At 65.2% G+C, this 25661-nt stretch overlaps 1 protein-coding gene across 2 annotated transcripts; it reads left to right on the top strand.

Moving 5' to 3' along the window:
• Positions 1-2673: 2673 nt before the first annotated feature.
• NR5A1 (nuclear receptor subfamily 5 group A member 1) lies at positions 2674-23347 on the top strand. 2 transcript variants are annotated; one of them, XM_045846340.1, is made up of 7 exons: positions 2674-2723; positions 4121-4237; positions 4375-4516; positions 6580-7205; positions 13802-13921; positions 15593-15740; positions 22819-23347. In XM_045846340.1, exons 2-7 carry the CDS (start codon positions 4136-4138, stop codon positions 23064-23066), a joined length of 1386 nt encoding a protein of 461 aa, XP_045702296.1. In that variant the 5' UTR covers positions 2674-2723; positions 4121-4135; the 3' UTR covers positions 23067-23347. The 2 variants fall into 2 exon arrangements, with proteins under 2 accessions (XP_045702296.1, XP_045702297.1); XM_045846341.1 differs by lacking the exon at positions 2674-2723 and adding an exon at positions 2898-2926.
• The last annotated feature ends 2314 nt before the right edge of the window (positions 23348-25661 follow it).

Raw genomic sequence — 25661 nt, 5'->3', positions numbered from 1 at the left:
GCCAGCTGGCCAAGGCCTCCGGAGTGCCTTGGCCTCCACCCCCACCCGCGGCCCCCAGATAGATAGGGGTGTATTTTTTTTCTTTTAGGAGAAGAAGAAAAAAATAGACCTAAATGAAGAGAAATACCAACAAAGAAGGAGAGAGGCCTGCAGAGTCACGTGGGGGCAGAGACCAATTGGGCCTCTGGTGCCCCCCCCCCAGGGCGGGGAGGAGGAGGACGGTTGGACAGGGCCAGCCTACTGTCCGCCCGCCGCCCGCCGTGGCGTGAAGGAGTTCCCGTGTGCCCACGGTCACCGCTGCCCCACTTGGGCCTCCAGAGCCGCCCTCTGGACCCCCGGTGCCCACTGTCCACCCTCCTCCGGCGCAAGAGCCGCCTTCCGTTCCGTAAGTGAAGGCCCGGGCCCAGGCCTCCAGCGGCCAGCCTCCCGCCTCAGTGCCGCCCTGCGGCCCGGCCCAGCCACTGCCTGCTCTGCCGAGTGGCCGGTGCCCACTGCTCCGGGCAGAGAAGGGGCCAGGGATCTCCCCAGACCTGCCCTCCCAGCTTGCTGCTCCCTCTTCTTCCCTCCCCGGGGGCTGGTGGGAGGAGCTAGGCCTCCGGGGGTGGACAGGCACTGTGGGGGTCACCGTTGTTGGTCCGTGGCCAGTGTCCCTGGGGCTGTGCTGGCCCAAGCCTCGCAGTCTGCGAAGGTGTCCCTGCTCCCCGGGTCTCCCAGCCTGCATGTCTGTGCTGCCTCTCTGAGTGTCTCGGGGGCCCATATGGGTTTGCATGTCCGTCTCCAGCGTCCGTCTGTCAGTCTGGGGTCTGTGGCTGGGCCAGATCAGTGCTGCTTCCCTGAGCAGGCTGCTGAGGGGCTGTGGTTCCCCACGTGGACTGGGACCTGGGACTGAGGGGTGGGTGCCATGGGGCCTGGAGGCTCAGCCCAAGAAACTCCCGAGAAGAGGGGGGTCAGGCTGGAAGGAGAAGGGGGGACTAGTTTGGAGGGCAGCCCCAACCTGACCTGCTCCCCTACCCCCCCACCCCCCGGGGCCCAGGCTGTGCTTACACTGCCCAGGTCTTTCTCAGCAATGTCCAGGAGACCCCAGGGGGCTCTACCCTGGAGAGGTCGACTCTGACCCCCCACCCCCAGCCCAGCCTTCCCCTTCAAGCCGCTTCACTCCCCTGCAGAGGCGGTGCTCCTCCCCCTTCCCCGCTTTCTGCGGGCCCCTCCCTGACGGGGAGCTGTTCAGAGGCAGTGGCGCCCAGTCCCCCTCCAGCTCTGGCAAATGCGGTTCTTTCTAGGGCTGGAGGGGGGTGGGGCGGGGGGAGTTCTGCAGCCAACTGGGCCTCTGGTCCTCCTTCCTCCTCACCAAGATTCATCCACGGAATCTCATGGAAACCGCTGAACTCCTTCTATAGGGCCGGTCTTTTCCGTTTTCATACACGAGAAACTGAGGCTCAGAGAAGCGAAGTGACCTGCCCGAGCTTGCACAGCAAGTCGGCTGCAGACTCTGCCCTGCGTCCCGGCCCCCCGTGGTGAGCGAGAAAGAAGCGGTCTGCGCGGGGCCTCCAGGCCTCGGCTCGCAGCACCCGGGCGCCAGCTCGGACTGCAGCCGGAACCTCGGGTCCGGGGGCCCAGACGCAGGCCGCCTGGGGTCTGAGCCTCCAGATCTCGGCCTTTCGGTCGGCAGCGGCGCATAACCGTCCTGTTTCTCGGCTTGAAGATTGCGGCTTTTTGGCCCCGCCGCTCTCAACACTTTCTGGGGCCCTAGGTGACCGAGGGGGCGGGGGCAGGACGCGAGACGGCTCCTGCCTCAGTTTTCCCATCTGAAAAGCCGAGAATGACCACGACGTTCCCCAGCGCAGAGCGACAGCTCAGCCGGGCACGGCCAGGGGACGCCTTTGTCCCTGGGGCTGCCGGGCGGCCCCGGCCCCGGCCCCCGCCCCCGCCCGCGCCCAGCCCGGTGCAGGCGCGGCTCGGGAGCGGGGAAGGTTCCTTGCGCCCCAGGGTCTGTTCTACCAGTTATCCGCAGGGTGGGATAACTAAGATTCCCATTTCCAGGCGAGAAAACTGAGGCCCAAGAAGGGGAAGGGGTTTGCCCAGGTCTCTTCGCTGGACATTAGCGATCGCCTCCCAGTTCAAGCGTGGGCTTTGTCGACTCCTCTTCGGTTCCTACGAACGAACGACCGCCCTTAGGGAAAGCCAGTCATTAGTCCCATTTCACAGATGAGGAAACTGAGGGCCGGAGAAGGAGTCGGGTGGGGGAGGTCTGCTTCAGTCTGCAGTGAGAAACGTGGCAGGTCCCGGGCGAGAACCCGGTTTGTCGCCTTGATCCCGTGCCGTGGCCACGGCCCCCACGATTGCCCTCACCCGCGTCCACGCTACACAACGGCCAGCGCCCCCCGCGTGGCCCTCGCCACCACTGAGCTGGGTGGACGAACAGGGGCCCCCTCCTCCCACCGCCGGCGGCTGGCACGAGGCTCCCAGGCGCCCGGCACCTGCCTGGATTCCGGGGCGCGCGGGCTCCGGGGGAACAGGCCGGGGGTGGGAGGGGCAGGGGATGGGGGTAAAGGCGCAGCCGACAGAGGTGGCGGGGGCGGGCGCGGGCCCGGCGCGGGGTGGGGAGGACTCGGCCGGCCCTCCGCCCCCGGATACCGCACGCGCCAGTATAGAAGGGCCGGCCCCGGGCCGGGCGCGGCGGGTTCGCGCGGCGCGCACTGGCTGCCGAGGGGCCCGGGTCCCAGGTGCGCGGTGGAGCGGCCCTGGTGGCGGCGGGGGCGGGGAGGCGCGGGTGGGGGGAGCGCCCAAGCCCCGAGCGGCCGTCATCGCGGGCGGGCGGCGCTGCGCCCGGGTGCGGCTCCTCGCCGGCGGCGGCGGCGGCGCGGCCGGGAGGTGCGGGGCTCCGCGCGGGTGGGACGCGGACGCTGCTGCTCGTAAGAGCCGCCAGGTGGGCGCCTCCCGCGCCGCGGCCGCCGTCGCGCCCCTTGGCGCTCCCCGGCCTGGGCTCTGCGCCCTTCGCTCCTCGGGACTTGGACTCTCCGCCCGAGGTCTCTGCCCGCCGCCCGGCTTGCGGCTCCCTGCGCTGCGCCCGCGGCTCCGCGGCGCCCTCTCCGCGTCCGTCCGCCCGACGTCTCGGGCTCGGCGGCACCGGCTGCGCCTCCCGTCTCCGTCTCCGTCTCCGCCTCCGCCTCGGGCTTTGTCCCCGCCCGGGGCCCTCTGTCCCGGGCGCCGTCGTTTGCCGACCCTTTCGGCTCCAGCCCCCCGCGCGGGTTCGACCCCTCGGGGGGCCCCCGCCCCGGGGAGCTCCGGCCCTTCCGTGCGGCTCCGCGTCCCGACCCCCCGGCCCGGCGCCTCCTTCTCTCCGGGTCTCTCCCGCCGTCTCGCTCCGTCTCGGCGACCGCGGCGTCTCCGCTGCTGCCTCCGTCTCGCAGGTTTTCTCCTCTGGCCTCTGCCTCTCGGTGTCTCGTCTCGGGCCGCTCGTGGGTTCGTCCGTCCTCTCGCCGTCTCTGTCTCCGTCTCTCTCCCCGTCTCCCCGTCTCCCCGGGTCTCCCCGGGTCTCCTCGGCCCCGCCGTGCGCCCGGCGCTCGGAGGGTCGCGTCTGTGGGCTCCGGGCCGTTCTCGTCCCGCGCCGCCAGCCGCGTCTCTCGCTCTGGTCTCGGCCCGTCTGTCCCCCCGTCTCGCTCAGGCTCCGTCTCGGGGTCCCTGGTCTCCCCGCCGTGTCCCAGAACGCCGGGCGCCGCTCCCGCCGGGCTCCCTGGCGTCTCCCTCGCGGCCCAGCCCACCTCGTTTTCTTAGCATCGGGGTTTTGTTCTCAGACAAACGAATCCCGCTCGAAGCGCATCGAGTCCTCGGGTCCGGGCGGGGGCCCCGCCGGGGCAGCGCCCCAGGAGCCCCCGGGAAGGACGAGGAGTCTGGGGCGGGCGCGGGGACCGGGCGGGAGGCCGGCGCGGGCCGCGCAGGGGGCTCGAATGGGGGCCCGCCTCGGGCGGCCTGGCCCAGGGCGCGGTCCCGGGGGACAGGGGCCGGACCCGAGGTGGGTGCCGTGGGGGGCGCGGCCGCGGAGCTGTGGGACCCCCGGGACCGGGCGTGCGGCGTCGCCGGTCGCCGTCCGGCCCGCGCTGACCCCCTCCTCCCTCCTCAGGCGGACGCCGCGGGCATGGACTATTCGTACGACGAGGACCTGGACGAGCTGTGCCCTGTGTGTGGGGACAAGGTGTCAGGCTACCACTACGGGCTGCTCACATGCGAGAGCTGCAAGGTGAGCGGGGCTGCAGGCGGGCAGGGGCAAGCGCGCGCCGGGCTGGCAAGTGCTGGGGGCGGGGGACGCGGGGCGAAGCCCCCCGGGGCGGCAGAGAGGGCCCGGCCCGCTCCCGCGCTCACTCCCCTTCCCCCCAGGGCTTCTTCAAGCGCACGGTGCAGAACAACAAGCACTACACGTGCACCGAGAGCCAGAGCTGCAAGATCGACAAGACGCAGCGCAAGCGCTGTCCCTTCTGCCGCTTCCAGAAGTGCCTGACCGTGGGGATGCGCCTGGAAGGTGCGCGCGCCGCCGCCGCCGCCGCCGGCCGCTGCCCTCGGGCCGAGCGGGTGCGGTGGGTGGGAAGAAGCGGCGAGGGGAGGGCGCCGCTGGCCTTCTTAAAGTCTCTGGGGCCCAGCGGCCGTGGCCCCTCATGTGACCGTTCGAGCGGGTCTCTGCGGGAAGGGGTGAGAGCTGGCCTTGCTCAGGCCCCGGGCAGGAATGCGTGCGGGACCCGCCAGAGCCAGGTGGAGAAGTGTCTGGGTGTGGGCCCCAGGGAAACGGGCCTTTCCCCAGCCCCCGACAGGGCTGAGCAGCGCAGGGACGAGCCTCGCTGAGCCGCCCTCTCTGCGTGCGAAAAGTTCCGCAACACCGGGACTGACACCCAACACCAGCCAGAGCCAGGGCTTGCGATGCTTTTGCCAGAGTTCGAGTCCCAGTGCTGCCACTTATGGGCTGGGTGGCATTAGGCAGGTTCCTTAACCTCTCTGAGCTGCAGATTCCCCCTCTGCAAAATGGGCTTACAGCAGTGCCTTCCTCTTGAGTTCGTGGGAGAGAGTTGTGTGAACAGCTCCCAGTTCCGTGCCTGGCCATGGTCAGTGCTCCACAGGTTAGCTGTTATCATCATGGCCACCGTTCTTCATGTTATCACCTGTCTGCCATCAGGGTCCAGCCCAGCACCCCCGGGCGCCCCCCCCGTTCATCTCTCCATCCATCCGAAGGATTCACTCAGTTCATTCACTCAGCGGGTGAGATTCCTTCCCGCTGCATTTTTAGCCAGACCCGGAGGGAGCTGGGGAGTGGGGAACTTTTGCCCCCAGAGAACCCAGGCCCATCCTTGCCTCCCCACCCCCACCCCACCCCACCCTCCAGCTCTCAGTCCAGAGGAGAAGGAAAGACATTTCAGCGGGAAGGACTCAAGCTCTTTGAGGGTGGACATGGAAGGCTTCCACCCTGCTGGCCCCGGCCGGCCGGGCTGTGCAGGAGCAGGCAGCTGTCAGCTGGAGGTTTTTAAGACGTAGAAGACCCCTGGTGACTCCAAGCTGCAGGCCACCGTCCTGCCACCTAGAGGAGGACTCCTGCTGGGAGGTCTCCCAGCCTGTGCCCAGATCCCATGTCCCCAGATCCAGACCCTCAGCGGCCAGCAGAGCTGGTTGTTGTGAGCAGCAGAAACCCCTGGTGGGGCCCAACCTCTGGGAGCAGAGCTGCCCACCCCCGCAGCAGGAAGGGGGGCTGGGCGGGCCCCCAAGCCCCATCCCTTGCTGAGTGCTGCCCTCTGCCTCCTGCTCTCTCCCCTCTCCCAGAGCCCAGGCTGGGCTCCCGATCTGAGGAGGGGCCGGGGCCATCCTGTAGCTGCAGAGCTGCAACATTCAGGCCTGGCTAGTGACATATTCTTGGCTGGGCAGAAGGACATCTGCTCAGCAAGGGAGGACTCTGCCCCCATCACAGAGCCTGAGGCAGCCTGAACGGGAGTCATTTTGCAACAGGGGTTTGCCAGAGTCAACTAGTCAGTGGGTAACCAGCTGGACACTGGGACCCAGCTACGAAAAAAATTGTCCAGGGTCTACTTCCAGTCACCATTTCCTGGCCAGGCCCCGGGCTGGGCACCTGAACCCATACTGAGCCCCTAGGAGCTCTCAGACTGGGTCATGTGGCATGATACCTCTCAGCAGGATGAGAGTGGGCAAGGGGCAGGACCTCCAGGGCTAGGACAGTGGCTTCCACCTGGACAAATCTAGAAATGCTTCATGGAGGCGGTGACCTGAGGGCTGGGTGTTCATCAGGCAGAAGAGAGGGAAGGGGTTTGAGGCAAAGGGAATATTAAAGGGGGGGTGGAAGGAGCACCATGTCGAGGAACAGAGAAATGAGTAAAGTGGGGTAGAAAGAACACAGGGTTTTGTGGGGGACAGCCTAGAAAGGTAAGCAGGGCCTTGAGTGCTGCACTAAGGTGACTAACTTTACCCACAGGCGGAGGGAGCCGTAAAAGGGTATTGAGCTGGAGAGTGGCACGGTCAGATCTGTTTGGGAAAGCTCTGTGAGCGGGGTGGCTTGGAGGGGGGCCTGACCCTCACCTGTGCCCACAGCTGTCCGTGCTGACCGCATGCGGGGTGGCCGGAACAAGTTTGGGCCCATGTACAAGCGGGACCGGGCCCTGAAGCAGCAGAAGAAGGCACAGATTCGAGCCAATGGCTTCAAGATGGAGACGGGCCCCCCAGTGGGGGTCCCCCCACCTCCTCCTCCCCCACCGGACTACATGCTAACCCCCAGTCTACATGCGCCAGAGCCCAAGGGCCTGGCCTCTGGTCCGCCTGCTGGGCCACTGGGCGACTTCGGGACCCCAGCACTGCCCATGGCCATGCCTGGCGCCCACGGGCCCCTGGCCGGCTACCTCTATCCCAGCTTCCCTGGCCGGGCCATCAAGTCCGAGTACCCAGAGCCCTACGCCAGCCCGCCGCAGCCTGGGCCGCCCTACGGCTACCCGGAGCCCTTCTCCGGAGGGCCCGGTGTGCCGGAGTTCATCCTGCAGCTACTGCAGCTGGAGCCGGACGAGGACCAGGTGCGGGCGCGCATCCTGGGCTGCCTGCAGGAGCCCGCCAAGGGCCGCTCCGACCAGCCCGCACCCTTCAACCTCCTGTGCAGGATGGCCGACCAGACCTTCATCTCCATCGTGGACTGGGCACGCAGGTGCATGGTCTTCAAGGAGCTGGAGGTGAGTCCCTCCTCCCACCTGCCTGGCAGCTGCATCTGAGGTGTCCTCTTGGCTGCCCAAGCCTCGATCTCAGTCACTCCCTGGGTGGGCCCAGACTGCGCATGGGCTTTAGGCAACTGTCTGGTGCCAGGGAGACCCTGAGGGGTGTCCCCAGCCCATCACAGCCTTCCTGACCTCCCCACTCGTTTCCACCCCCTCCCAGTTCTGGAGTCTGGCTGTCACAGCCTCTGCTTCTCACATCTCTGTCTCCCTCTCGCTCTCCCTGGTGTGCCGTCTCTCTGACTCTCTGTTTCTGCAGCCCCTTTTCATCCCTGTTTCTCTTCGGGTCTCTGCAGGTACTTATTTGAGACCCTAGGCCCCCGAAGGACTAGCTGAGTCCTCGGGACACGGTCTCTGGCTGCCGCAGCCCGATGTCAGGGAGAGGGTCCGGCCCTTCCCGTCATTCCATTTGCAGAGGCTGCCGGTCCCTGCCAGCCTCAAATGTCAGAGATGAGAGTCTTAGTATCTGAGTTTGGAATGCTTCTGGGTCTTCTCTGCCCCAGCTGAGGCGAAGGATCTTATTGTGTCTGGCTGTCTCGTGCACCATGCTTGGTGCCATGCGTGTGTCTGCGTGTCTGTGTGTGTGGGGAGCGAGGTGGGAGGGTAGGTGGGGGGGGTGCAAGGCCTGCCACGGATTCCCCCAAGGAGGCCCGGTTCCACTACAGCAAGGCCTTCCCCCAGGCTGAGGGCCCTGCAGCTAAAGCCGCAGGCGACACTGAAGCCCGACAGGAGGAACTTCCCGGTCTTCCCGCCTCGTGACTTGAGGGCCCGTGGCCGGGCAGCCGCCCCTCGGACCTTGGCTCCCTGTGACCGGGGCGCTCTGCTGCCCTCAGAGGCACTCCAAGCCGGGCCAAGGCGCATCCTCCCGGGCCTGGACGCAGGCTGTCTTTAGTCTCGGCCCACCGAAGTTCGCCCTTCCCAGGCCGGTGCCCCTGGCTGTTCCGGGCTGGGCGTAAACAGCAGGACCTGCTGCCCCCCTGCTGGGGCCACCGCAGCCTTGAGCAGCATTGTCAGTGCTGACGCCACTCGGGCCTGGGCTTCCTCCGGGGCAGGTGGCCGGATGGGCCAGGGGCACTGCCTGCTGGGCCGGGCACAGGGGAGAATGAGGTGGGGATGGGCACTGAGCCCTCGAGGCATCGTGGAGCCGGGGGCCTGGGTTCATGTGGGAGTCAGGAATTGCTGGGGACGGCCCCCGATTCTGTTGTCGAGGGTCTGTCTTGGCTGAGGCTTGGGGACACGCCATGTGTCGTGGGTGGGCCTTTCCATCCCTGCCTCCTCTTGGGGCTGCCCTCATGCATGGGACGAGAGACGGGGCCTCAAGCAATCCCATCTGCCTTCTACTCGTGGCTGGAGGCTCTGGTGGGGATGAGGATCTCAGCGCCGTTGGGTTGGTCCCCGCAGACTCCCCGCGGTCCCCTGTGCAGAGGGAAGGAGGAGCAGAGCACTCTGGCCTTCCAGGACCCTGGATCCAGGGGTGGGGCACTTCCTCTGGCCGCCCTCCTAGTCTCTCGGGGGTTTTCACGCAGGATGGGAAGGGCTTTTGTCCCGGCTTTGCTGAGTGTTTTTTCCTGCTTCTGGTTTCTCTGTGGTCCAAACCTTCCTGCTTCCCCTTCCCAGAGTCTCTGAATTGAGCCCAGGAATATGAACCGCCGCCACCACCCTCTGCAAAGGAGCCTTGCGGAGAAGTCCCCGCCCAGCCCCTAGAGGGCCTCTCACCAGCCGTGAGGAACCTCTTTCCCACCTGTCCACCACCCACAGGTGGGGAGGCAGAGAGGTGGCAGCCGTGCCAAGTGACCTGTCCTCCCTTTGGGCTGACCATTCATCCCCCCACCTGCAGGCGTGATACATTTTAGCAGACGCAACGGGGGCTTCCCAGCTCTGAGAGTCAGGCAGCCCTTGGGCTGGGCACTGGGGACATTGAAGCGATTGGACCCAGGAGGCGGCCAAGCTGGAGGAAGAGACAGAGGTGCACACAGATAACACCCACACAGGGTGCCCGGGCTCCGAGAGCCATGGACAGGGGCCGGGGGAGCCCGGTGGGAGAGGAAGTGGCCCCATCTAAGGAAGGCAGGGAAGGTTTCTTTGCTCTCCGCCTTTCCAGAAAGCAGCCTGAAAGGTTAAGGCATTTCAGGAAGTGGGACGAGCACAGGTGAAGGCCGGGAAGTGTGGGCAGGCGGCGGGTGTCAGGGAGCTCTGGTGGCCCTCTGGAAGGGGGGGGGCGGCTGGAGAGGTTGCAGAAGCAGAGCTTGGACCAGGAGGGGGTCCTTTGGCAGCCGGTGATGGGCAGCCGACCGGGCTGCCTGGGGCCCCCGCTTCCTCTTCTGAGTGGCCCACTCAGCTCTCCACGCAGCTGCTGCCCTGATGCCCGGCAGGAGGCCTGGGGTCTTTGCTGAGCTGTCGGTGATGCCGGGAGCCCAGATGTGGGGGCTCCGGATGCTCTTCGGGGGTCCTCCTCCTCCATCCGGCCTCCCGGCTTGGTTGTCTCTCTGGCTCGCACTTCATGGCATGTCAGACCGGACAGTGGCACCAGGGGTGATAGCACAGAACAGGGTCAGAGCGGACTGTGTTCAGGTTCCAGCTTTGTCACTTCCCAGGTGCATGACTCTGGGCAAGTCACTCACTCGTCGGGGCCTCGTTTCCTCGGAGGGGGCGAGTTGAGCTGACACTGCACCCCTTCCATGCCCCGCCCCGCCCCACACAGGGCCCTGGCGGGGACCCGGTGAGCCCGGGCAGGGAGAGGATTCAGCGCGGGAGCAGCTCCCTTCCTCACCGCTTGTCCGTCCGCTGCTCCGCGATCTGACCTGCCCTGGCAGGCGGCGCACAGGCCTGGCTGGAAAGACTGAGAAAGCGCAGGGCTCTGGGGGAAATGGGGCCCACGTGGTGGCCCTGGGTCTGTGAAGCAACCCCGTCCCTGTCAGGTAGCAGAAACCCACCTGTGCCCACTGCTGCTCCGTGGGGGGCAGTGTGCAGCCCCGCCCCCCCCGCCCGGAGGCCCGCCCGCCCGGGGGCTCTGGAGAAGGACAGGCCGGGAGGATGGAAGATAGGAATCAGAGAGGGGGAGGCGAGGGCCGGGAGCCCCTAATGACCCATCCTGACATCGGTTCATCCCTGACGCCCAGCTCCGAGGCCCCTGATTGGCAACAGATTTAACTGCTCAGATATATGGTCGCGCGTAAGCGGCAGTAACTCTGTCTGTCCTGGGCTGACGGACGCCGGGCCTGCCGACCACCGGGCTGGCCTCACTGCAGAGTCACAGAGTCACGGAGCCCGCTGGCCTTCGGCCGCCAGACTGATCCGATCCCAGGGGGCCCCGGAGGGGGGCCTGCCGGGAGGGAGGTCAGCTCCGCGACCATAAATACCGCGTCTCCGAGGCAGGTGGCAAAGTGTCAAGGCTCCGGGAAGATTTGTGGCAGACAGCGGGGGCACGGGGAGGCTGGCGGGCTGGGCGGACGGCCGGGCTGAGGAGGGACCCCGGGGCCCGCATGGCAAATGTCCTTGTTCCCGGGGCGGCAGGGAGGGCTGGGGAGAGGAGGGACCTTCCGCTTAGGGGGAAACAAACGTCCGGGAGGTAAAAACCAACCCTCTTTGGCTAAGTGAGCCCCTGAGCCACCTGCTTTTCCGTGGAGAAAGGCTGGCGGCGACGGCCCTCTGGGTTTCTTCTCAATGAAAAATGAGGTGTGTGTGTGTGCTCGTCTGTGTGGTGAGTGTCTTGGAGTTCCGTGTCTTTATGTGTCCATCTGTCCGTCCAGGGGAAGAGCGAGTACAAAGTCTGGCAGGAAAGGTTGCTTGGCTGGGGTGCCGGGAACCCAGGCCAGGCCCCGTCCCCAGGAGAGAGCCGGCCCTGGTCCACAGGGCTCTTCACGACGACATCCCTGCATCCACGCGTTTTCTGTAACCGAAAGAGGGAGGATTTATCTTTCCCGTTTCCCGGAGCAGGAAACTAGGGCAGAGAAGGGTGTGCGGCCGAGTTGGAAATGACGCACAAGGCCTCGGGGGTGCCAGACTCTGCCACCATCTTGCCCATCGTTGCCCCTGCCACCCTATCAGACCCCTGGGCAAGGCCGCCCCCGCTGCGGGGGGCTGAGGTCTGGGTACGGAGTCTGCTCCGGGGCTCGGCCAGCCAGGTCACCGTGACCCCTTCTGCTTTCTGCCCGAGGCTCAGCTTGCTTATCTCCTAATTCTCCCCCCTATCTCCTCTCACCCTTCCCTCTCCCCACCCCCTGTTCCTTCAATCCAGGCACTCGGGTGCCTGCTCCCCAGGGCCCCCTTGGGTGGGGGGCAGAGCCCAGCCCTGCACGTTCTCCCTCCTCCTCTGCCTCCAACTGGCCTCCCAAGGTGGGCCATTGGGGCTCCTGGGCTGGGGCCTCTGGTGGTTCCCAGGCCCCCCTCCCAAGACCAGCCCAGCTGGGGGCGCATCTGGGCAGAGCCTCGGTTTCCTTATCTGGGACATGGGCAGCACGGTGATAGGGCAAGGGTGAGGAGTCCTGGCCGAGCTGGGCCCGGGCCTGCTCACAGGCACTCTCTGAGCCTTGCCTCCCTCCCCGGACACCGTACTGGGAGGCTTCCTGCCAGCACTCTGGGGACTGGCCACTTCCGGAGGACAGATAAGGGGGCAGGAGGAGAGACATCTTTGTGATTCCCCTGGCCCCTGCGACCCGGGCGAGCTGCCACTGAGCCCCGGTCCCCGTGGCTGCGTTGCTGTTCTGACAGTGACTGGCTCTGGGAAGAGCTTTCTGCCAGAGAGGAGGGAGGGGGCTGGGTTCTCGACCTGGTGATGGCTGGGGCCTCCGAGCCGCACAGAGACTGACCCTCCCTCCTGTCCTCAGTTGTGCGGGCTCGGGAAGGGGCAGGCAGGAGAGGCCTGGAGGGAGCTGTGTGTCCTGCTGCTCACTTAGCTTTGTGTCCACGTTTTCTCCCCCTCTGTCTGCCTGAGGCAGGAGAGGAGGGCGTCAGGGAGCCAGAGGGGCTTCCACCCCACAGCCGAGAAAGCGGTTCGTTAGGCCCAGGCTGTTCTGCTCAGACCGGGGCTGCCTGGCCCCTTCTGGCCCCTGGTTTAGGGGTGGCTCTGCAGCGCTCTCTGCGTATGTCTTGGGGAGCACGGGTTTGTCCATCCACTGCTCACTGACCGCCCCCCATGGGGGCCCAGTCCTGCCTTCCCAGACCCCCCAGGCCCTGGGGGAAGCAGAGGCGTGAGCAGGCGCCATCAGATGTTGCGGGTGCCGCATCCAGAGGATGGTGAGGGCCCCAGGGGCCGGTAAAGAGCGTCCCATGAAACCTCAGGCGGCCGGGGCCCAGTCTTTTCCACACCCAGTGGCTAAGAGCGCACCTCTGGAGCCAGGCGGGGTCATGTGACCCTGGGCGGAGCCCTCGACCCCTGTGGGCGCCTCGCCCTCTCTCCGTTGGTGGGGAGGAGAGCCACACCGGCCTCGCAGGGCCGTGCAGCTGCAGTGCAGCGGCGTTAGCTGCCGTGTTCGCACTTGCCCAGGAGGGTACTGGGAGGTACCTCCAGCAGTTCTGCAGGAGGTACTGGGGGATGGGGGCTGTTTGCGGAGGCTGAGAGGGACTAGGGCCTGCGTGGTGTCTTCCTCGGATGACCTCCGGCGCCCAGGGGCAGCCCGCACACCGAGGAGGGCTCAGGGTTCGCCGCCGTGAGGAGTAGTGGACTGAGTGCCAGCCGCGGCCCTGGGCTGGCTGCGCTTCCCTGTGACCCCAGGAGGGTCCCTTGCCCTCCCTGGAGGGCAGACTCTTCATGTGAAAAAGAGGGGTTTGGATCCGGGCACCTCTCGGGGCCCTGCTGGCTCTGTCTCCGCCCTCCTGGCTCTGGCTCACGGTTCTGAGTCCCACCCCCCACCGTCAGGAGTGACGGAGCCTGGCCTGTGAAGGCCTCGATCGCCCAGAGCGGAAGGCCGCTTGCCCGGTCAGTCCCCACCCTCCTGCTGAGTGCCCCGCCTGCAGCCCGAGGGTTCAGAATCTGGCTCCTGTTGCTCTTCTGCTCCTGCTTTTGCCGTCAGACCTCGGCCCGCCACCGGTCACTGCCGGGGCTGGACCCAGGGCCCTCCTTTCTCGTGAAGGAAGGCTCTGCACGAGGCCCAGGGAAATCCCTGTTTCCTCCTCATGGCTGTCTTTTCGAGGGACGGGAGCTGCTAGAGATGTGACCGCAGGACAAATGGGCACAAGTTCAAATTAATAATGCTCTCTCCTCGCATGGGAATGAGACCAGCATTTCCTGGGTGCTGTGTGCCAGGCCACCTTCTAGTGCTTTGCCCACTTTACGGATCAGAACACTGAGGCCCGCAGAGGTCACGGGGCTTGCTTAAGGTCACATGACTTGTAAGAGGCAGAACTGGGGCAGGAAGCTGGTCCCTGTTATTATTTTGCTAGGCCCCTGCCACACTTGGGTGACGTAGGCATACAGGCAGAGCGGGCGCAGGGAAGCTAAGCAGTTTGCCCCAGTCACACACCCCATTGGCACTGAGAGGTGGGAGGAGAGAGGGGTGAGAGGAAGGCGCCTGGCTGGCCCACGCGGGACGCCACCCCGGAGTGACTCTTCCTTGCAGGTGGCCGACCAGATGACGCTGCTGCAGAACTGCTGGAGTGAGCTGCTAGTGTTCGACCACATCTACCGCCAGATGCAACACGGCAAGGAGGACAGCATCCTGCTGGTCATCGGCCAGGAGGTGACCAGCCCCACTGTGCCCCGCCCCCACCCCACCCCACCCCACGTGCGCTCCCAGAATTCTGGGCAAGAAGAGGTCCCAGGCCTCTCCGGACCTGGCTCTGGGACCCTGACCATCAGGCTGTTCCCCAAGTTCATGGGATAGCCACCGGCCTGACCTGCCTCTGATCAGCCCTGGCCGTGGCCTTGAGAGGAGGCCGCCCCTCGGAGCCCTGCCTGGGGGAAGCAGCTCAGGGATGATAGGAGGGTGGAGAGGCCCTTGGAGGAGGTGAGGGTGACACTGGGTCTTGGTCATGTAGTGGAAAGGTGCTGGGGGCCACCCACCTCCACCGCAGGCTCGGGAGAGAAAGGCTCAGAGAGGGACGTTTAGAAACCCTGAGCCACCAGGAGCCACTGGTATGCTGGACCATGGGTTTGGGGGACCCTGTGTGTGTGGGGGGACGAGGTAAGAGGCAAGGCTGGAGAGGTTGCCAGGGGCTAGATTGGGCAAGACCCTTTAGGCCCTAAATCCTCAGTGAGTGACGGAGCGGAAGAACGAACGAGCGGAGGGATCTGAACGAGCGGAGGGATCTGAACGAGCGGAGGGATCTGAATGAGCGGAGGGGCCTCAAAGGGCTCACAGTCAAAACTGAGCATCCCAGAGCAGGGAATTAGGGCGCTAAGGTGGGAGCTCGGGGCGCAGACACTCCTGAAACGGAGCAGGGAGCAAGGAGACAGTGTCTAGTGGGGAAGGACGGGGCACACGACGGGGCCAGATGGGAGGTGAAGACACGAGGCAGCCGCCCGCTGCTCAGAATGGGGGGCACCACTCCAGGAGGAGGACCCCCAGGTGGTGAGAGGAGGTGTAGGCGGTGGAGGAAGAAGGGTCTCACCTGGTAGAGGACGGAGCATCCTGGGGTGGGGGGAGCGGGCTTCCAGCCGCTCGGGGTGGGGGCGGGAGGCTGAGGCCCTCTCCCCAGCCCAGCCTCCACCTCGGCCCTCTGCTCTGTGTCCTCATCCTGTTCTCACTCTGGGTGTCTCAGGCCAGGCGTCCTGCGTGTCCAGGGCCAGGGGAGTGCTGGTCCCAGGGATGACTCTGAGGCTGCCTGAGTGTGTGTGTGTGTTGGTCCATGTTGACATGCAGGTGGAAGTCTCTGAGGCCGTGAGAACAGCTTGTGTGTATGTGTTTGCCTGTGTTTTATTGTGCAAATGTCTCCAGGCACATACACGTGTGGGTGTCGAGATCTGCCTGTCACCAGGTCAGTGGGAACACATACATGGGCGTGTGTCCTGTGTTGCCTTGATGTCACCATACGTGTGTGTGTTCACTTTTTAAAGCGGGCGGGCAACCCTGGGAGTGTATGTGAATGTGAGCTGCTGAGGTGTGGCCCCATGCACGCGTACCCAGGCAGACCTGCCCCGCGCCGGCCCCCACGCCCGGCACGACGGAGTGTGTGCCGCAGACGCCGCGCAAACACAGAAGCGGCGCGTGCCCCTGAGCCTGGCAGCGGGTCTTTGTATGTGAAGGGCCCTTCAGTCTCGCTCTGCACACACCTGCCCTGTGTCAACGCTGCTGCTACAGCGGCCCTCCGCTGCGGCGGGCTGTGGGAGGGGGGCTGGCAAGCTCGGGCCCCGGGGAGACACTGCCCCTGCTGCGCTCGGCCGGAGGCTGAGCCCCTGTCTGCCCGCCCAGGTGGAGCTGAGCACGGTGGCTGCGCAGGCCGGCTCCATGCTGCACAGCCTGGTGCTGCGGGCGCAGGAGATCGCGCTGCAGATGCACGCGCTGCAGCTGGACCGCCAGGAGTTCGTCTGTCTCAAGTTCCTCATCCTCTTCAGCCTCGGTGAGTGGCAGGCGACCGGGCGATGGCTGAGGGGGCACTGAGACCCCAAGAGGGGCTATGCGCTGGGGGCCCTTGGGGAGGGGACCTGGCTCTTACAACGGGGTGTTGGTTCCTCTCTGGGCCCCGGTTTCTCTGTTTGAGAGTCCAGAGGCCGAGGTCAGGTCTGAGTCTTGCCGTGATGAAACGAGGACCCCTTCTGAGAAGGTGGTGGATTCCCAGCTGAGACCCCGAGAGAGGGCCCATACCACCTCCAGAATAGGCCCGTGTGATTTCAGGAGCTTCTGATCCTTGGCCTCCTCTTGGGGTCCCTTTATTTCCTAACGCCCTGCTCTGGGTGCAGGGGGCATCCAAAATCTGACTGTGAGCTCCCCAGGGCCCAGGCGCCCCTGCCCACTCACTCACTCACTCACTCATGCATTCCTCAAACATTTGCTGAGCAACTGCCCTGGGCAAGGCACCAAGGACAGAATGAACAAAAAAAGACCCAAGTCCCTGTCTTTGAGGAGCTGACCTTCTCTTGAGGAGAGAGACATGAACCTAAGGTGGCTGTAAAATATGTAAATTAGGGGAATTATTAGTGAAATGGACAGCTTCCTTCCAGCCCGCCTCATCCAGTAAGCCGTCTCTGCTCAGTGTCCCCCCTGTACCCAGCAATGCTGCTCTTTGCTGTCAGGCAGCTCCCAGCCCGGGAGGGCCTCTGGCCAGTGCCGTGAGGGCTGGACAGAGAGACGGGGAGCCCAGGCTGGGGATCGAGGGCTGCCTGGTAGGCTTCCTGGAGGAGGGACAACGCAGGGTCGTGGAGGATGAACAGGAGTTTGTTGGGGACATAAATCTTTTCGCAGAGGTGTAGGGGGGCTGGAGGGTTGGAACAGGGGCATCAAGGCCTTGTCGCATGGGGCGGGGGCAGCATTTGAGACTTGGTCTTTGTGGCCGGTGGGGTCTTAGCCACAGTCTGTCTGCCTGAGAGCGGGCACTGGGGACGCGGGGGACAGAAGTGGGCTGGGAAGGGGCGGGTGTGAGGCGCTGCTTGTGCTCAGGCCGTGGCCATGGGGCTGGGTGCCTGGGCTGGGTCTTCTGACTCAACAAGCTGGGAGCCGAGGGGCTGCAGAATTTGCCGGGGACAGCCACGCTGGGCTTCGGGGCTGGATCTCAGGCAGCCAGTCAGGAGCTGGGACCTGAGGCCCTTGGAGGAGACTCAGGGGCCCTGGCCAGGCTGGCTCCAGCTGGGGGAAGAAGCCCCGTCCTCCCTCTGCCTCCAGGGGTACACTTCTTCCGGCCCCGTCTGGGAGCTGCCGGGCTCTGGGGGCCCGCTGCTGGGAAGCCCCAACGGCTGTGGCTGGGGATGTGGGGACTCCGGGAGTCTGGCGGGTGTGTGTGCCTCCGTGTTTGTGTCTTTGTCGTCAGGCAAGGACAGACTGTGAACCTCTGCAGGCTTGCGGTTTGGGTGTGTCATGTTGTGGAGGGTCTGAGTGTTACTGGGGAGTGACAGGAGACGGAAGATGAGGGTCTTAGACTGACGGGAAGTGCTTGGGACCCATAGCGTTGGAGGTGGGCTCTGTGGTGGTCTTGGTGGTTTGTGAGGTGGCCTGACCACCATCAAGAGGCCACCAGGGGGGTTCTGAGGGGTGGGGTGGGGTGGAGGGAGGGCTGCCAGCCTCGCATCCTCTGGTCCAGGGCTCCGTCTGTCCTTGGGCGCCCCCCGCAGAGCAGGGACCAGGTCTCGGCTTTCCAGACTTCCCTGGGACAGAGGCACAGGCTTTGTGGCCCCCAACCCCTCTTCCCACCAAAGCCCCAGGCCCCGGGGGATGGCCAGGCCTGGCACAGCTCGGCCTCCAGCCAGTGATTGATGCAGGACTCGCCCTCGGAGTTCACAGAGGATAGCACGGCTGAGCCCAGCCCTCTTCGCTGGGCCGGGCGAGGGGCCAGGCCAGGAGCCAAGAGTGCCCACCCGCCCCCTCATGCTCACCTGCCTCCCGTTTTCCCGAGGAGGAAGCTGGGGCCCGAGAGCCCGGGAGTCTACAGTGCTGGGCAGGAGCCGGCTGGCAGGGTAGGACGGGGGAGTAGGAGTGGCTGCGTGTGTGAGCACCATGCCAGGCAGGGTGGGGCCAGGTGCAGCCCACCTCGATTCTAAGTCTGGACTCTCTCTGGCCGTGCGCCCTTGAGCTAGTCTCTCCCCTCTCCGAGCCTCTACGGCCCCATCTGTAAAATGACCACCCTAGCAATCCTTAACTCGCTCTGAGGATTTAATGAGAACCTGTGCCGGCATTGCCTTCATCATAACCATCATTATGAAGCTAACGTGCAAACGAACAAGTTAATGGGCGGAGTGAGTGAAGGAATGACTGAGTCCGTCTCCGTCTTTCTTGCGCGCTCTGCGGCCGGCACGGTGCCTGGCCTTCGGGGTCCGAGGTGGCTGGGGGAGGGCACCTTGCCCAGCCGGCCAGGAGCTCTGGGGAGGCTGGGCTATGAACGGAGAGGGCTCTGGGCCCCGGGCCTGCCTGAGCGGACAGAGAGCAGCGAGGGGGGAGGCCACCTGAGCCCCGTGCAAGGCCTTGAATGCCAAACCAAGTACCCTGACTCTTCCCTTGGGAAGGGTCTTCGGCGAGGAGCCACTCGATTGGATTGGCATTTCAGCAAGGTGCTCTGGCTGCCCCAGGGATAGGCTGGTGGCGGGCAGCCCAGGGCCCTGTGAGAGGTGCAGCCTCTGGGTGAGGTGGAGAAATTTGGGCACGAGGAGGGAGAAGATTTGCCCAGAGTCTGGAAAGGTGGGGGTGCTCCTCCCAGGACCACCAGGCTCGGGTCTCCGAGGGGCCCGGGGCCCAGAGAAGATGGCCACTTGCTCGTAGACCTCCAGTCGGCGTGGTGGACGCCAGCCTCGCGGCAGCGCCTCCCTGGGCTGGGTGGCCGGAACCCACGTGAGGCCTGCCCCCCCACCCCGCCCCCCCACGCCCCACCGCACTGCCCTCCAGCCCACTCAGCGCCTCCTTCTCGCCTGCCTCTGCAGAAGGGTGCCATTTGGCGTCTAAATAGCCGTCTCAGGCAGGCGAGGAGGCAGGTAAGGAGGTTTAATTAAAATTAGTGCCTCTCTCCTGGCAATCACGGTGTTTATGAAGATGGGCCGGGCGGGCATTGTTCCGCAGAGGACTTAATCGAAGCTTAATGGATCGACCTAACATTCGATTTCCTGACTCCCATTGAGGCGGCGGCGGCAGCATTCCCTTAAGCGTTTGCAATTTACCCACTGCTCCGCGCCAACAAAAGGCAGCCTGAATAGCAGCCCCACTCGAGGGGCCATTGTGCGCGGGGGCGCCTGCCTGAGTCACCGCTATTGGGACAACATTCTTTATGCCTCGCCGGAATGAAAGGATTATTCAAATATTCAATTAAACCGTGAAAAGGGGGCTTTTCTGAGAACCTGGGGGCCCCCAGCTCCGCAGAGCTAGCGGGCTGCTCTGGGGGGGGGTGCCGGCTTCCAGCCCCCTCCCGCCTCCCCACCACCAGGAGTGCTGGGAGCTCACAGGCTGGGAGGCACAGGCAGGCTTTTCTGGAAGGTGCCCACCACCAAGCCACGGCAGCTCGGGGCCCACGGCGGGGCACTCAGACTAGGCCCCGTTCTTGGGTGCTTCCTGCAGCAGACGGTCCTCTGTCCTCACTTCCCAGGTCACAGGACACTGAGGCCCTGGGAGGGGGCGGGACTTTGACCGAGGTCGCCCAGCTGGTGGTGGAGCTGGGATTTGAACCCGGGACACCCTAAAGGAGAGTCTCCAGGTGTGTGTGTGAGCCCTGCCCCGCATCGGGTGGGTGAAGCGCATGGCGCTCTGTGGGGTGTTGGCTCTGTCACATATTTTCTCCCACAGCCGTCACTTAGCCCCTTTAATCGGGGGCACTGGGACGCTGGGAGAAGGGGCAGGACCTGACCACAGCCTCCTCCAAGGCCAGAACCACGAGGCTGAGTCTGGAGCCTAGAGTAGCCTCTTTGGGGAAACTGGGACCCGAAGGGGGGCCCTCGGATGGGAACCCCTGCACTGGACGAAACAGGAAGTTGCTATGTCCAGCCGTCCAGGAGCCCACCCCTGCCCGCCCGCAGTGCTTTGCAGCCAGAGACCTGGTTTTGAATCAGGGCCCCGGCATCTACTGTGTGTCCCGGGCACGCCCACTGCCCCTGCAGGGGCGGGGGCCGCCGCCGCACGGGCTGCCTGCCTGGGTGTCTGCGGGGGTCGACTGGGCTGGGAGCAAGGTGTGTGGCAGGAGCCCAGGAAGCTGGGTCCGCTTCCACTGCCGTCGTTGGGGCTCAGTTAGTGACTGGGCTCCCCTCGCAGCCCTGGCGCCCACCTCCCGCCTGGGCACTGTGGGCGCTTGCAGTCTGCAGAGAGCTGCGAGCCCCAGGGGACTGCTAGGAGGGGGGGGGGGGCTGTCCCTGAAAGCGGTGCCTCCTCTGCCCCCAGCCCCTGCCCTCCGCCCCGCTGGCCCTGGTCCCCCGCTGCTGAGAACAGTAAATCCCGGTAAAGCCAAGGCTCTGGTCCTCCTGCGCCTCCCCCTCCGGCCTCCACTGCAGCCTCCCGGCCAGTCCTCCCCTCGCCCCCGGCTGTTTCCTCTGGGCCCCTCCGCTGCTGGGCGGCCTCGAGCTGGTCCCAACCCTGCTCTGGGCCCCCAGCCTCCTCTTGTGAATTGTCAGAAGACAGTGTCGGGAGAGCTGCCCGGCCTGGGGAGTGGCCGGGGTGAAGGCAGGGGAACAGTGTTAAGATGGAGAGAGGTTGGGATAGGGATGGAGCTCCGTGGGGGGGAGGAGGGGGGGCTTCCCACGGCCTTTAAGGGCCTTTGAGTGTGTCTGGAGCCGGCCAGCCCGAGGGCAGCTGGGCGGACTGCTCGCCGCACAGGGGCCCCTAGGCTGGGGACAGGGGACGAGGAGGGGCTGAGGCCCAGCTTGTACACCCCTTGCCGAGCTGTCCTTCTGTGGACAAGGGGGGACTTCCTTCTTGGCACAAAAGCGGTGGACTCTCGGGCTAATGGTGATGCTGGGGAGGCGAGGAAGAAGGTGACCCTGGTTTACGCACCGAAGCGGGGTGGGGGGCCGGGAGCGGGGGTGGAGGGCCGGGGCCAGGTCCTGCCGTCCGCCCGGGGCCCAGCTCGGGTTTCCCTAAATCCGACTTCGGACAACACAGGCCTCCGCGGGCGCCCGGGGGCGGCCGGGGATCAGGGTTGCCAGGAGGGTGCAGCGCTCCCGGCGCACTGGGTGTTAAGAGGGATTAGCAGGGCCAAGGGCTGCGCACGCTGGGCTCCCGGCTCCCCCGCAGCAGTGGGGCTTGGGGGAGAGGGGGCGCAGGGGAGGTGGGCAGGCAGGTGGCCCTTTTCTGAGCCACTGGACGCCACATCCCAGGCAAGTCCTGGCTAGGGTTTGCGGGTGGGGGACCGATCGTGTGGGTTCCCGCGGACCCTTGGCCTCCAGGCGGTGCTGCCTGGGAACTGAAAGAGGACTCGGTGACAAGAAACTGACCCTTGTGGGGCACCCGTGGGGGGCCAGGCACCTGTGCCGGCCTCTGCACCCATGCCCTGCCCCTGCGAGACGGGCACAGCCCCTTTCTCAGAGGAAGAGGGCCTTCCAGGTCAGGAGGGGCCGGGCCCAGGCCACTGCTCCTACACAGTGGGGCCGGGATTTGAACCCCCATCTGTCTCCAAAGACATTTTATTTTTTTGTCTCTTCCCTGGACCTGGGGGGTGTGTGTGTGTGCGCGCGCGTGGGTGCATCGATCGCACTCCTGTCCACGGTACGAAGGACCGTGGGTCCACGCGGAGCCAGGCGCCCCCCGCCCCCCCGCCACGGACAGTTGTCCCTTCCTGTGGAACGCAGCCCCCGCCCCCGTTCGTCCCTGCTCTTACATAACGCGCCTGCTTTGTGTGCAGCTTTTTAAATTTATGTAGAGATCTCTGCCTTATAGACCTCCTTCTGAATCTGCCCGTTGTTTTTTTTTCCACTCAGCCTCCAGCTTTTAAAGATGCACTCATTGTCTCTGTGTTAGCGCCAGCTCCATTACTGACGCCTATAGGGCTCTGTGGGGGCGCAGCCGCCGTGTGGGCCCCCGGGCCCCTCCCCGTCACCGTGAATGCTGCCACTGGGGACGTCCACGGGGCCACAGGGGCCACGGAGAGTCTCCTCGGGGTGCTGGGGCCTGTTAATCGGTCAGCGGGTAGACCCACGGGTGTGCCTGTCCCCCTACAGAACGTGGCCGCCGCCGCACACGCCTCGCAGCTGTGAGACGGGACCCGCTCACCCACACTGCAGCTCCCCGGTGGCGGGGACAGTGGTGGCCGTGGCCGGGTGGTGGTGCTGGTGGTGACCGCCACGGGGATGACACCGGCAGGACGGGGGTGGCCACGGGGACTGGGACAGGGATGGGGCTGGTCATGGATGTGCTGGGGGCTGGGGTGACAGTGCTGAGGACTGATCGTGTGGGCCTGGAGACGCGCCAGACGCTGTTCTCCTGAGCACCTTCCACGTATCGACGCCCCGAATTCCCTGAACTATGGAGTAGGCGCTGTTGTCACCCTCCCGCCCCCCGTCTTACAGGTGACGCACTTGAGAGGTTAAATAGCATGCCCAGGGATCCACCTGGTGACACTGGGGACAGTCTTGGGGATGATGGAGGTCCTCACCGTGACCCGTGTGGTGATGACAATGACAGTAATGACAGGTGACTGCGGTCAGGTGGTTGATGACGACACGGGCTGGGCTTGTAGTAACCACGGGGATGCAGGTGTTGGTGACAGCTGAGGTGACAGTGTCCAACCACAGTGACGATGGTGGTGCTGGTGACAGGAACGATTGAGGTTTGGTGGGTGACAGCAGCGGCGGCCACGTTTGGGGAAAACACCAGGGTGTCCGTGCTGGGGATTGATGATGGTGGCGGTGTTCGCCAGCCACGGTGGTGGCGATGGTGATGGTGCTGTGGTGAGGCCAGCAAGCCTGCGGCTGCGTTTTGTTGCTGATGGTGGTGGCAGTGCCTATGTCTTCGGCGGTCACAGGGCTGCCGGCGGCGGGCGGGCTGGCGTCGGCGGTGCTGACGGAGCCCCTCCCTTGCAGACGTGAAGTTCCTGAACAACCACAGCCTGGTGAAGGACGCTCAGGAGAAGGCCAACTCCGCCCTGCTCGACTACACCCTGTGCCACTACCCGCACTTCGGGGACAAGTTCCAGCAGCTGCTGCTGTGCTTGGTGGAGGTGCGGGAGCTGAGCACGCAGGCCAAGGAGTACCTGTACCACAAGCACCTGGGCAACGAGATGCCCCGCAACAACCTGCTCATCGAGATGCTGCAGGCCAAGCAGACTTGAGCCAGGGCGGGGCGGGGCCGGACCAGGACCCGGTGGGGGGGTGGGGGTGGGGGCGCAGCCACCCCCCCAGGCCCTCCCGACGGCTTCTTTTATTTTGCCGACCCAGGAGCCCCGTCCTGTCTGTAGGCTGATGCCCCTGAGCTCTGGGAAGCCCCGTGTTTGGGAAGCGGGTGAGGGCGGCGGGGCCTGGCTGCGTTGGGGTGGCCCCCACTAGCCACCGGCACTTGCCTGCCACTCGAGAGTGTCCCCAGGTGGTGGCTGCTGACCACCCCTCCCCCTCCCCTCCCCCTCCCCCTGCTCCCCGCTCCCCGCCGTCTGTGCTGGAGCCTGGAGCACAGGTCCGGGGAGCAGGTTCAGGAACCCCTGGTGGGCCTTGGCGTCCCTTGGGTCAGAGGTCATCCCCCCCTTCTTCTGGAAACAGAGGTAGAAAGGGGTTGAATGGCACCAACTGGGGGAGCAGGGGTCTCCAGAGTCCCCTCAGAGGGACCAGGAGGAAAGTCCTCTGTTTTGTGACCCGGGGATAACTGAGTTTGCGAAGCTGGACGGGGCCTATCGGGTCCTGGGGGCCCTGGGGGCCCGGCTAGGACAGAAAGAACCCCTCCCCAGCCCTCTGCCCCATTTGGCCTCGCAGGGGAGAACTTCGACTTGTTATCCGGAAAGAATTTTGCTACAATCGTCTTTCTGCCCCCCTCCCACTGGAGGAGAAGTTTGGCACACTCCACATTCTAGCCCCGCCCACAGCTGGCCCGGCCAGGCTGGTATTTATCTGCAAGGCTGCGCAAGGCAGTCGGGAAAGAGGTTTTTTGCTTTGTTTTGTTTCTGAATCTAGATGCTCCTTGAAAGGTGTGTGTGTGGTGGGTAGGGGACAGATTTGAGGACTGAAGCTGGGGTGTGGGGATTAGCACCGAATACAGTCCATGCCCCCCCACACACAACCCCTCATACCAAGGACCGCACCGATGGTGCTGGGTCACTTTCTGGGACCCCCTCACTCAGTGATCAGCAGCATGCCCTGTGGGGGGTTCAGAGATTCCGTGGGTGGGAATATGGGTGACTTTGGGGAGGGTGTACGGTTCTCCAGATCAGGGACATTGCTAATAAGCCCCCCCCTTACTGGCTCCGTCCCACTGGGTCCTTTGCTGCAAACCCTCAAGGCTGGACCTCGACACCCTGGCCTTCTGCCCTGTGTCCCAAAAGACGCTTTCCAAGGCCAGGCCCCCAGGGAGAGGCCTCAGCTGCCCCCTGGCCCCTGGCCAGGCACTCACCTGTCTTGCTTTCTCATTGCCGTTGCAGCTCACGCCGAGTCTGCCCAGTTCGAGGCGACTGGGCGTTCCCGCCCCCGCCCGCCTGTCTCAGTCCCCGCCCCCGCCCACTGAAGCGTGTGCCCCCACCAAAGCCAGAGACCCACAGCCCCAAACGAGAAGTGCCCTTAAGAATCCCCCAGCCCCTGCAGCCCTGGAATAAATTTTGCAATTAGTTTCCAGCTACCTTTGGCTGTTTACATTGTGGGCCAAAGCAGAAGCTCCTGCAGGGGGCCTGGGCGGGCTAGGGCGGGCTAGGGTGGGGTAGCGCTCCCACTGGGATGGAGGCGACACGCAGGTAACCTTTGGTTGGGGACTCTGGGGAGGCAGGCTGGGGTGCAGGGGAGTAGCAGGTGCTGTGGGTGGGGGAGCTTTGGGCTCCAGCTCCTCCCTGGACGCTGCCGCACCCCACAGGCCTGGGCAACGCTCGGCCTTTGTGGCTCGAGCCTCCGTTCACCCTGGCGGTGCGGCTCAGATCCCACCTTGGGCAGGAGGGAGCAACCCTCACGTGAGCACCTACTGTGTGCCATCCCCCATCCACCCGCCCCCATGGTGGCCCCGTGAGGCAGGAGCTATGATCCAGGAGAGGCCCTCGGCAAGTGCTTCTCAGTTGGTGATGTGCAGGGACAGAATCAGACCTGGGTCCCCTTGACTTGAGAGCACCGGCCGGGCCCTCTCTGTCCATCTGGTGGCCAGCTTGGGGCCCCACGGCCTGGCCTTCTCACTGATTCCCTTGCCTCCCCCTCCCCCACCGCATGGTGGCAGCAGTGAGCAGACCAACCTCCGAGGAGGCTTCCCAGGGCTTTGCCTGCAGTGTCCAGCTTGTCCCATCTCTGCTTCACAGCTCTAGGCATGGGTGCCGAGGGGCGCAGTGGCCTGTCCAGGGTCACAGACTGAAGAAGAGGCAGAGCCATCATGCAGACCTTCTTGACCCACCTTGGCCAATCTCGTCCATGCCCAGGGCCACTCCTGGTCCCCTGTGCCTTTTCTATGACCACGGCTGCTGGGGGCAGTCCAGACAGAACAGCGTGAGCAAGGAGGCAGAGGGGGGTCAGCCAGCGGTGTTTGGGGACCCAAGAGAAGTAATTTTGGTTGGGGAGCAAGGGGAGTGCGTGGGGAGGAAGTATGCAGCAGGTGGAGGGGAGAGGAAGGGATTTCAGGTCCCAGCCTGGGGGCCCGCCCCCCACCTGCCCCATATTAGTTTGGGAGGGGAGGGGGGAGCCCTTTGCAAGTGAGGGGGAGGGGTCAGAGGACACTGCAAAGACAGGCAGTAGGGACTACCAACTGCCCCGCC

This window comes from Phyllostomus hastatus, unplaced genomic scaffold (assembly GCF_019186645.2).
Source record: "Phyllostomus hastatus isolate PE091 unplaced genomic scaffold, TTU_PhHast_1.1 phas_contig_495, whole genome shotgun sequence".
Classification (NCBI taxonomy): domain Eukaryota; kingdom Metazoa; phylum Chordata; class Mammalia; order Chiroptera; family Phyllostomidae; genus Phyllostomus; species Phyllostomus hastatus.
This window is presented reverse-complemented; position numbering and strand designations above follow the sequence as displayed.